Source organism: Drosophila miranda (assembly GCF_003369915.1).
Source record: "Drosophila miranda strain MSH22 chromosome Y unlocalized genomic scaffold, D.miranda_PacBio2.1 Contig_Y1_pilon, whole genome shotgun sequence".
Taxonomy (NCBI): Eukaryota; Metazoa; Arthropoda; class Insecta; order Diptera; family Drosophilidae; genus Drosophila; species Drosophila miranda.
Window position 1 is genome coordinate 6,735,410 of NW_022881603.1, and position 12,311 is coordinate 6,747,720.

At 46.1% G+C, this 12,311-nt stretch overlaps 1 protein-coding gene across 1 annotated transcript in view; it reads left to right on the forward strand.

The window, feature by feature from the left end:
- Positions 1-8,429, forward strand: part of LOC117191031 — a 63,556-nt gene extending 55,127 nt beyond the window's left edge. The window contains exon 3 of the mRNA XM_033396001.1: positions 7,551-8,429. Coding sequence (XP_033251892.1) covers positions 7,551-8,175 — 625 coding nt within the window. The 3' untranslated portion in view covers positions 8,176-8,429. The remainder of the gene's footprint in view (positions 1-7,550) is intronic.
- Positions 8,430-12,311: the final 3,882 nt, after the last annotated feature.

Below are 12,311 nucleotides of genomic sequence, written 5' to 3' on the forward strand. Positions count from 1 at the left end.
TGGCCTTATTTACCATGGTAGAAATTTGTTCGGAAAACTTTAACTTGGGGTCCAACATAACACCCAGATCATCCACCAGGGTAATTCTCTCAAGAGAACCACCAAATAGGGTATAGGGAGCCAACAAAGGGCTAGAACGATGAAATGTCATAACTTTGCATTTCGAGGCATTAAGGTGTAACAAGTTTGCACAACACCATGACTGAAAGTTATTGAGATCGGATTGCAAGCGAGAATGAAATGAATGTCCTTGTACTGGACACAGAGTTTAACATCATCCGCATACATAAGTACTCGAGAGTATGTTAATACTGAAGGTAAGTCATTAATAAAGAGTGTGAAGAGTAAGGGGCCTAGATGGCTGCCTTGTGGTACTCCCGAAGAAACCTTTACTGGTAAAGAGAGGGAGTTTTTGAAGAGGACTCTTTGAGACCTAGAACAAAGATAGCTAGAAATCCATCTCAGGAGGTTGGGCGGAAACCCTAAAAGGTCAAGTTTATGCGCTAAAAGGGAATGGTTTACAGAGTCGAATGCTTTACTAAAGTTGGTGTAAATAACATTTTTCTGTAAGTTACCTTGAAAGCCTTTAATAATGAAAGAGGTAAACTCTAACAAGTTCGTGGTGGTAGATCGCCGCCTTATAAATCCATGCTGAGTTGGAGATTTAAGTGACTTGCACAGATGTTGCAAGTGCGGAGTTAAAACCTTCTCAAACATTTTAGGAATAGCGGATAACTTTGCTATACCTCTATAATTTTTTGCATCAGACTTGCTACCTTTTTTATGGAGAGGGGGGAAGCAAGAAGAATCAATGGACAATGTGAATAGTTTAAGCAAAGGTCCACACAGAGCCTCGGCGCAGTACCTGAGTACACAACCTGGAACCCCGTCTGGACCCGGTGAAAACACCGGCTTAACTAGTCGAAGATCATGAAGTAGGGAACATTCATTTAACAAGGGACTGAAAATGCCGTTCGACCTCGGTAAACCGTATGGGTACGGATGACCAGAGTAGCTTTCCTCAGAATAGGTGGTTTGGAAAAATTGGGCAAAAAGATCGGCAATTGCCTGATCATTATTTGCCGACGTATTACAAAATGATAGCGAGGATGGGTCTGCGGACGTTCTACGCTTACTGTTTACGAAGCAGTAAAACTGTTTAGGGTCCTGAGAAAAACGTATCCTGCATCGAGATAGGTAGTTCTTATAGCATTGAGCATTAAGAACTGAAAAGTTTGTCCGAGCTATTACATAGCGAGAGTGAGAAGTAGGAGAACCCACTTCTTGAAATTTTTTATGAACTCTTGATTTTAAGTTTTTTAGACTGGATAACTCTTTGGTAAACCAAGGGGGTTTTCTAGTTGGACAAGAAAGCGGGACAGAAGAATCGAAAAATGTGCCAAGAGCATTGTAAAAAATGTTTGTGCCTTTTATGACATCAGTGCACAAGTACAAAGCGGACCAATCAAAATCCCTAATGAGGTTATTAAGCTTCGCAAACTCGGCTTTACGAAAGCAGCGGACACGTTCGGGCAGCCTACTCGACCGATCCAATACAGTTGGTCCTATATCTAGCGACACCTCGAAAGAAAGGGGGTAGGCGTCTTCAGGTATAGTGAGCGGAAGGGCTCGGGTTAACAACACTATGGTCGGATCCGATACAAAGCACAGATAAAGCAATCGACCCAAGGAATTTTTCACATGGTTGACTTGAAACAGGGACAGGTCAAGCAAGCCGTCAGCAAAGTCATGTCGTGACATGGGCACTAGGATACTAGACTCGTTTACCGAAGACCAAACAGTTCCTGGCAATTTGAAGTCACCAAGAACTATCATACGATCTTTATCAGATAGCGAGGAAGAAACAGCGGTTAAAGCGGACAAGTGCTGCTCATAAATTGAAATATCCGAAGAAGGTGGGATATACGAGCAAGTAATAAATATAGCGAAAGCGGGAAGAATCAGTTTTACACACAGGAATTCCAGTTCCTGTTGAACTAGGACTGCGAATTGTTCCGACGTGAAGTAAGAGTCCACTGCAATTAGAACCCCCCTGCACGTCGAGACGAACGGTCCTTTCTAAAAGTTGTGTACCGACCTGCCAAAACCTCGGAACAAAGAATGTCCGGTGTTGCAGCAGACGATCGTAATTACCCTATCTTAGCGTGTGCGATGTTGTGAGCAGAGCTTTTGCTCTCACACGCCGCGCTCTTGTACTGCTCTCTGCGCATTCAAGATCGGCTCGACGGTGGATTCGGGGAGTTATTGCTATCTCTGGCTGCGAGCAGTCCAATAAATGCTTTGAAGTCGAGCACTTGTTTTATTTAGTCATAAATTACCTGACAATTTAACGTAAAAAACCGAAACTAGAGCCCGCTAGACCGGAGTCATCATAAGGTTTGTTTTGGAAAAACTCTTCCGAATTTTCATTGGCGCCCGAGCAGGGACATCGGCATCCAGCATTTCGTGGAAATTCGCACGACAAACCAGTGACCTACAGTGCATCTTCGTTGTCTCGGCACAAGTCATTGGTTTTTTTTTGTTCTGTTGCGAATAGAGCTCTAGCTGGCTGGTTTTGTGCGACAAATTGGATTCATCTTTACTCAACAAAAAAGGAAAGTGTTCGGCTAATCTATGCCGAATTCTCAGGTATTTAGTGCGAAAAAAATTGAGTGCTAGTACCAAGCCACCATTTTGTGCGCTGTGTTTCTCTATTTGGCCACTGATCTCAATTTCATTGGCCCCTCGTTGAATTGGAATACCAATTAAATAAAACACAAAGTAATAAAATAAACCAAAGTGAACAGCTAGCAACATAAAATATTTATTATATGCGGAATATTGGTGGATTGAAGAAAAGTGCAAATTGATGGGGGTTTACGGTACTTGCTAATCAGACGCTCCGGTCATTGCCGCTGTTTTCAATTCTCTTTTGCGAAGTACCGCTTATTGGTGCTGCCATTACTTCGGTAACGCTATCGTTGCGCCAAATTGTGCATAATTTGGCTGTGTTTGGTTGTGTGCATTGGCAGCATAATTTGTGTTTGTTTCGCTGCGTTAACCCTTTGAAGCCGATACATAGTTTTTTGTGGAAATTTTGCGTTCTTTCATAGTTTTTCGCATACCCTACAGTATTTTGGTTAACCATTGTCTAAACCCTTTCCGACCCTCTTCAAGTAAGAGAAAGCGCCAGATTGAGTGAAAAGGAAAGGGAAATTGTTACCAGGGAAGGAGGTTCAAAAGAAGGAGGGGGTCCAAAAGTCCTGCAAAAGTTAGCAACAGCAATGCAAAGACACGATAGGGTGATGGGCGATCTAAGGCGTGTGAGAACGGCCTTTGAAGAAAAAACTATTTCGTTCGACTCTCTTCAAATTAAATGCAGACTCGAGCTGATCGAAAATTATTGTGAAAAGTTGATGGATATACAGGCAGACGTGGATTGTTTAAATCCCAACAACGATCTACGAGCATCGGTCGAGGATATGTGTGTTACCACAAAGGCTCTGTACATGAGGGTACAGGAGGGATAGGAGTAGCCAGCGTCATTCATCACATCTGCCTAAAATGAATCTCCCCAAGTTTAGTGGAAAACATGCTGAATTTAAAAACTTTATAAGCCTTTTCGAGAGTTTGGTGCATAACGACCCAATATTATCAAATGTGGAAAAATTCAACCACTTACTGTCGTGTCTCGTTGACGATGCATTGGGAACAGTGAAGGCGTTTCAGATCTCTGCAGAAAATTATGAGAAGGCTCTTGATAGTTTGAAGGAGGTTTACGACAAAAAATATTTGATCTTTTCTGATACTGTTTCGCAGTTGTTTGACATTCCCAGCACAACAAAAGCTTCTGCTTCATGCCTTAGGTCCCTCATTGACACGGTGTCAGCCATATATTCTTCTCTGCAGTCGTTAGGAAGTGAAAAAGGCATAAATAGCGCGATGCTAATTCACATAGCGCTGTCTAAAGTAGATCCCACAACGAAGTCTCGGTTCGAAGAGCAACTGGATTACGATAAACTACCGTCTTGGTCCGAGTGCGCAGCCCAGCTGAATCGGCGCTATCAGCATCTAGCTGCCGAAGAGTCAACACGGAATAAGGGTAAAACTAAACAAGAGACAAGTAAAGGACCCACTAAATCGTAATTTTCATGTGCAAAGACGGATAGGCGAGCTGATTCGAAATGTACCTATTGCCACGCGGGGAATCATACCATAAGCAATTGTCAATCGTTTAGTGCTCTTCCTGTTCTTCAACGGTTCGATATCACCAAGCAACTCCGACTGTGCATAAATTGTTTGAAGCCAGGTCATACAGTGACGAGGTGCAAGACAGCAAAATGTCGAGTGTGCTCTAAGCCCCATAACACTCTGCTTCATCGATACGGGGTTGAGCCACAGCAAAATGGGCCTAGTTCTGTGCCAGTAGAACATTCGTCATCGTCTGAGCCTCAGACAGCTTATTCTAGTCACGTTGCTAGTGCTGACCAGGTTATTCTTGCTACCGCTGTTGTAAAGGTGCAAGATCGGTCCGGACAATTTCAGTATGCACGGGCACTTCTAGATTCCGGCTCCCAAATTAATTTTATATCCGAGGATCTAGCCCAGCGCTTACGATTGCGCCGTGATGAGTCGTGCCTTAATATCACAACTGTTGGAAAAAACTCGTCCGTCATAAAGCACAAGATTCATACTTCTGTCCAATCTCGTATCAACGTATCATGTTGTCAATTTCGCCCAATGGAAGATACCAGCAAACCTGCAGATGGCAGACCCGCAGTTTTACAAGCCTGCTAAGGTTGACTTATTGATAGGGGCAGAAACCTTTTTTGAGTTAATGTGTGTAGGCCAATTAAAGGCAAGTTCCGAACATCCAACAATCCAGAAAACATTGTTGGGATGGATTGTATCAGGAAAATATAAGGCATCAGCACAGGATGCTGTATGCAATATCGCTGTTGGTAGCGATCATTGTTCTCTCGACTCTCTGGTGGAGCGCTTTTGGGAATTGGAACAGGTCCCAGAGAAGTCGAAGGCTGTATATACAGCTGAACAATTGGCTTGCGAACAAAACTTTAAGCAGACTTTACGCAGGCTCGAATCGGGTCGTTTTGAAGTGGGGCTGCCATTTAAAATAAATCCCAACGTGTTGGGTTTCTCGTTCGAGACGGGAAAAGGCCGCTTTCTATCATTAGAACGCAGACTTGCACGAGATCAGTATTTGCATGATCTGTATATGGAGTTTTTGAAAGAGTATCTCATCCTTGGCCACATGTCATTGCTTCCAGGCACTCCTCCAGGACGCCATTACTACATTCCACATCAATGGGTCCTGAGACCTGATAGTAAAACCACCAAGCTACGCGTCGTTTTCGATGCATCGAGCAAAACATCGACTTCAATCTCATTAAATGAGACTTTGATGGTGGGTGCAACTATTCAGAGGGAGCTTTACGCAACTCTTGCCCGATTTCGATTAAATCGTTTTGCGCTCACAGCTGACATCTCCAAAATGTATAGGCAAGTTCAGGTCGCCGATGAAGACTGAAATTTCCAATTGATTCTGTGGAGGGATAAGGCAAATGTAGATGTTTAAACGTATCGCCTGAATACGGTTACTTATGGACAGCCTCAGCTCCATTTCTGGCCATCCGCTGTCTCGTTGAATTGGCAGACGTTTATGCTGAGTCCCATCCTATTGCATCAAAAGTCATAAAAAGTGACTTTAACGTCGATGATATGCTTACTGGAGCAAACAGTCTGGAAGATTTAGAACGTATTCGGCTGGAAGTGTGTGAGGTCTTAGAATCCGGGGGTATTAAGTTGGCCAAGTGGGCGTCAAATCATCCCCAGCTGCTGTCCGATAGTGGCCAGGAGAAATCGCTGCAGTTTGATCCTTCGTCGTCTGTTAAAACGCTCGGAATTAGATCGAATCCGCAAAATGATTTGTTCCATTATCATTTAGATGACTCATTTGATTCATTGACCCCTACAAAGCGAAACATTTTGTCAGTTGCGTCCCGATTGTTCGACCCATTAGGGTTATTATGTCCCTTAATAACGAGGGCAAAAATATTGCTGCAGCAATTGTGGCGGCAAAAGTTGGATTGGGACGAGTCGGTTCCCATGAGTTTGCACACGAGTTGGAACCACTTCAAGCAAAATTTGTTTGAATTAGACAAGATAACCATACCTCGCTACATTGGCCTTCCCACGCATAAAAGCGTTCAGATTCACGGATTCGCAGACGCATCAGGTGAAGCGTACGGATGCTGCATTTACATCCGTACCAGTGATGGTAAAAATGTCGTGTCTAAGCTTCTTACCGCATAGTCTCGAGTAGCTCCTCTCAAAACGAAATCGATTCCAAGACTCGAATTGTGCGCAGCACTCCTGTTATCCACTTTATGGGCTTAAGTAAAACCGCTCCTGGACAAGTTCATGATCGAAAGTGTGAACTTTTGGTCGGACTCCCAAGTCACCTTGTACTGGCTGGAAAGGGATCCAGCCACGCTCGCAACGTTTGTGGCCAATAGGGTTGCTGAAATCCAGGAATCGTCAAGCGGTGTGACTTGGCGGCACGTTCCTACTGAGCAAAACCCAGCCGATTTGGTGTCACGTGGCACAGACGTAGACGGTGTAACGTGCACATTGTGGACTGAGGGTCCCCAATTTCTGCTCAGGAATTCTGAGGAGTGGCCATGTCTACATCAGGTTGAGTTGTCCCCAGAAATGGAACGGTCGGAAAACAAGAAGTGTTTGGCAACACATTCAGTGGCAAAGTGTCAGGCCAATGATTTCATCGAGTTGATTGAAAGATGCTCTTCCTTTGAGAAATTGCTTCGGATTATGGCATATGTAAACCGGTTCCTACAAGGAAGCAAGCGTAGTCGAGAGGTCGTTCTGTCAGCCAAAGAACTTAAGGTCTCATTTCTAAGGCTGGTAGAAGTAGTCCAAAGACACGAGTTGTGACCAGAATTCCCCAAGCTAGCGAGGTCAGAAATCCTGTCACCGCATCTTCAACGACTAAACCCGTTCATACATACGAGCGAACTCGACGGAGTAACGCTGCGACTGATTCGAGTGGGAGGAAGGTTGCTCAACGCAGAGATTCCGTATGACGCCAAATTTCCTCTGCTGCTGTCGCAAAAGTCGCAGTTCGTGACGCTTTATCTTCGCAATTTGCATCGGACTCACTACCATGCTGGCGCCAAAGTCATGGTTTCGTTGCTAAGGCAGCAGATATGGCTAATCAATGCTCGAGAAGCATGTACAAGGATCCTGAGAAATTGTGTGCCCTGCTTCCGATACAAGCCAGTCCTACAGGGACAGATCATGGGAAACCTGCCAGCTGATAGAGTGCGAAGAGCTCGGCCCTTTTTGATTTGTGGGGTAGATTTCTGCGGCCCATTCTACGTGTCTCTCAAGATTCGCGGCAGGCCCCCTATTAAGACATATGTAGCCGTCTTCGTCTGCTTTGTATCAAAAGCTGTTCACCTGGAGCTTGTAGCAGATTTGTCCACTGATAGTTTTTTATCTGTTTTTAAAAGGTTCATCGGGAGAAGAGGCCTTCCGGAGAAGGTGTACAGCGACAACGCCACCAACTTCGTGGGCACGAGCAAGGTGCTGAACGAGCTGCATCAAGCGTACCAGAGGGACCAGGACCGGCTCAAGGCGTACGCAGCGCGCCAAGGCGTCGAGTGGTGTTTCATACCACCGAGAGCACCACACTTCGGCGGATTGTGGGAGGCAGCCGTCAAATCAGCCAAGCAGAGGTTGGTACGCGGAGTGGGCAACGCCAAGCTCACCGCGGACGAGCTGTGCACCCACCTGGTAGAGGTAGAGGCTCTTCTCAACTCCCGGCCAATCGCGTCCCCAGGCAACGATCCCAGCTGCCGCCCGAATCAGATCACGACGACAGATGCAGCAGGGGATGCTGTCAGCGCTCAAGCAGCAGTTTTAGCAGGGCTGGTCCAAGGACTACCTGGTCAGCCTGCAGAAGCGTCACCAGTGGGCTACCAAAGGGCCAGACTTGGACATTGGCTGTCTAGTGCTCGTCCACGAGGACAACACACCGCCACAGAAGTGGACCACAGGACGAGTGGTGGCCGCAATCAAGGGAGAAGATGGGAGAGTGCGCGTCGCCGAGGTGCGAACACCCGCGGGCGTAATTAAACGCCCCATACACAAATTGGCAAAACTGCCAATAGACGGTTGAAGCACCGGAGGTCTTCAACGGGGCCGGAATGTTGCAGCAGACGATCGTAATTACCCTATCTTAGCGTGTGCGATGTTGTGAGCAGAGCTTTTGCTCTCACACGCCGCGCTCTTGTACTGCTCTCTGCGCATTCAAGATCGGCTCGACGGTGGATTCGGGGAGTTATTGCTATCTCTGGCTGCGAGCAGTCCAATAAATGCTTTGAAGTCGAGCACTTGTTTTATTTAGTCATAAATTACCTGACAATTTAACGTAAAAAACCGAAACTAGAGCCCGCTGGACCGGAGTCATCATAACGTTTGTTTTGGAAAAACTCTTCCGAATTTTCATTCGGCTTTAACCAGTTTTCAGTAAACACAATAACGTGGGAAGCGAATGCAACACTATCCCGGAAAAGAATGCTGAGCTTACTACGCAAGCCTCTTACATTCTGATAGGTTACTAAAAGAGAAGTTAGTTTTTTGGAAAAGTGGAAGCAAGACGGGAAGTTGAGGAAGAGGAAGTTGAGGTTGAGGGTGGCACACTGGAAAGATTTGTAAGGGATATGGGGGGCCTATTCTTCTTCTTAGCCTTAAACTCCTTCACCACCAAATGCTCCGGCCAAAATTTGGCGGAGCAAATGGTGTCAAATTGAGTTGGGGAGATGCCTATCTTAAACGAGGCTATCTCCCTGGCATAAGAGAAGTCAAATTTCTCCACCTTTAAACCCACGGCTTTTATTTTGCTTTGAATGAAAGCAATTACATCATTAGATGTGAGGTCAGGGGCCAGCCGTGAGAGAAAAACTTGTCGTTTTGGTGGGACACCCACCAGTGGTTTGGGCACCACAGGCCTAGTACCTGTGGTCCGGAAGGTCTATTTACTGGTGGGATCGGGATGGAAGGGACAACTAGCGAACTTGCGGACACCACGGACACGGACGCTGCAGACGTACTTGGCTGCACATTCTCCGAGGCGATGAATTCGGCTACCGAATCTGCATCGCCAGCAGCTGTCGTTGCCCTTGGAGTGGCAAACGAGATCAACTGCTGCACCCTTGGAGTGGTCGGAGTCAGTTTTTCGGCGGCGCACGGCTGAGTGACGGTTGGCACTTGCAGATCCCGCGGAGTGACCTTTTTACGCCACGGAGACTCATTCAGCCATTGCAGACTGCCAAATTGAGACTCCATGGCTAGGAGCCGATCGTATTGCTTTTTAAAGCCAACGGTCAGCTCCTTAAAGCCCTTCCGCGTCTGCCTCATGAAAGCCACCATGCCTTTCTCCACCGCACGGCATGCCTCGCAACTGCAGTGCAAACCATTACGTTTTGAAATGGCATCACTCACAAGGCCAGAAAATCCAGCGCATTTTTCGTGCACTACGCTGTCGCAGAGCCAGCAGGGGATAATCGGCTGATCGTGGGTGATCTGCTTATTGCATGATTTTTTGGCACATACAACAGAAAACTCCATAATAAGAAATTTGAACAAAATTAGAATCAAATAATATTTTAAAACAAATGGCTATCAAACCTGTGTGCCAGACAAACGCTAATAGGAGGAGAGGAGAACAGTTGCAGCAGCAGCTAATGAGAGAGAGAGAGAGCTACTGAACAGAAAGTTACGAGAGCGAGAGAGAAAGAACAGTTATTTAAGTTTAGGTGATAGGGAGAGAGTGATAACACAACAAAAGCTACCAGACGAGAGCGGACTGCAATGCAATGTAATGCGTACTCACTCACTGCAACAACACACACACGACAAGCCGACGCCGAAAAATAAAAAGTTAAATAATGTTTTAACACAAAGCAAAAGGCATGCACTCGCGGGATAGAATAGGTTTCCAGATTGTTGGCTGGTTAGGAAGTTAATTTAAGTTTATTTAGGAAAACCCCGGCTGTTTATTCAAAACAAAAGGAAACGAGGGGGAACGTTGTGAGTTGCAGCGGACACCGCAACTCTACAGTTATACCCGATACTAAGTCAGTATGGCTCTCCTCCGGCAGACGCCGCTAATATTGAACGACACGACAAAGAGTGCGTGCGAGAGGGACAGAAAATCAGTCTGAGCGTGACGTCGGGGGCTGCGTAGCCAGTGCAAATTGATTTGTTCCTTTTGGCTATAAAAATTATCTGATCTGATCCAGATTCAGCAATCTGATAGATATGATCATTATCTATGATTCTGCGTTTTTAGTTTTCTCGTATCCTCAATATTGTGGATGCAACAGATTTTCGTCCTTTGTGGGGGCGGAAGGGGGTGGGGCGAAATTTTGAGATATACGTTTTAAAGTGAGTGTGGAGATAATGTTTTTTATCCCCAATCGGCCGACTAATTATTTCGAATTAAATAAAACTCGGCGCAGAAATTAAATTACGATATGTTCTTTAATGCGTGACATCCAAATTGCAAGTGTGGCTTGCCTGCCCTTTACATTGCCGCTCCGATCGCTAAGCGCAGCTTCGCTCGGCCGACGTCGGTAGGCAGACGCAAAGCGGACATAGCGAAGAGCGAGCTGGCAGAGAGCGTTTAGCAGGGCAAGCAAGCGCAGAGCTTTAACAAACAAATGAGTGACATAGACATAAGTAACAAACAAAATAAGCGGCTGAGGGCCAAGAATTAGGTGCTATTTGGCAAGCAGCTAATCGGCTGGGTTCTGCTCCGAACATTCACCCCCCGTTGGAAGGCAAAGGCTTTCAACAGATCCATCCTGAAGGGGCAGAACCGCTATTTTTCCAACGGCCCTCTTGAAAAGGCCTTTTTGAGTGCGGATGACGGCTACTCTGATGGTTCCATTTTTTCCTGGGATGACGCTCTCAATGCGGCCAAGCGGCCACCTTAATGGTGGCAGCATTTCCTCCTTGATCATGACGAGCGCTCCTAGCTTGATGTTTGGAGACGATGACCGCCACTTGCTCCGCTCCTGAAGAATCGAAAGATACGCCGTGCTCCATTTTCTCCAAAACGCCTGCTTCATTTGACACAGCCGCTGCCATCGACTAAGTAGTTTGACCCGGAGATGCGCCACATCTGGCTCGTCGAATGCAGCTTTCGGGGCTCCATTGAGAAAGTGGTTTGGCGCGAGCACATCTAGATCATCGGGACTTTCTGTAATTGCATAAAGCGGACGGGAATTTAACAAAGCAGAGATTTCACAAGCCAAGGTCTGAATTTCATCAAGAGTAAAAATGTAGGTCCCGACGATGCGATGAAAATGATATTTAGCTGCTTTAACAGCCGCCTCCCACAAACCCCCAAAATGAGTTGAGCGAGGGGGGATGCATTTCCAATCAATTATACTAGAAACGCAGAGATGGGACACAGCCGACGTATGAGGATCGCTGAGGAACATTTGCCGAAGCTCCAAAAGCTCATTTTTTGCTCCTACAAAATTTGTAGCGTTGTCTGACCAGATGATTCGAGGTTTGGGACGTAGACCTATAAAACGCCTTAATGCTGCCAGAAAGGATTCTGTAGATAGATCCCGAACGACTTCCAAATGAGTTGCTTTGGTGCTAAAGCATACGAAGACAGCGATGTAACATTTGATAGGAGGCCTGCTTCTGACTTCCGACTTGTGATAAAAGCGTCCGCAAAAATCAACGCCCGTTGTGTGGAATTTGGATTAGTCCTTACGCGATCCGCAGGCAAGTTTCCCATGATATGTTCCCTCAGCACTGGCTTCAAACGAAAGCATCTAACACATTTGCGAATGATTCCCGCAACATATTTGCGTCCACCAATAGGCCAGAATTTTTGCCGAAGCAGTCCGAGCAATCCTTGAGCTCCTGCGTGGAGAAACCTTTCGTGAAAGAAGATAATAATAGAGACAGTGACAGGATGTCCCTTAGGAAGCAGGATCGGGTGCTTCGCGTCGTAGTCCATTTCGGCATTTTGGAGGCGGCCTCCAACACGCAGCAATCCAAAGCTATCCAGAAATGGATTCAGTGAGGACATCGTGCTTTTTGGGGGTAGTGCCTGTTTGCTGGCGAGGGCCCTTATCTCTTCCGAAAATTGTTGCTGCTGTATTGCCCTTATGAGCATATGCGTACCATTTTTGATGTCGATTACGGTAAGTTGACCCTTCGACCGCGCTATGCCTTTGTCCTTGAGA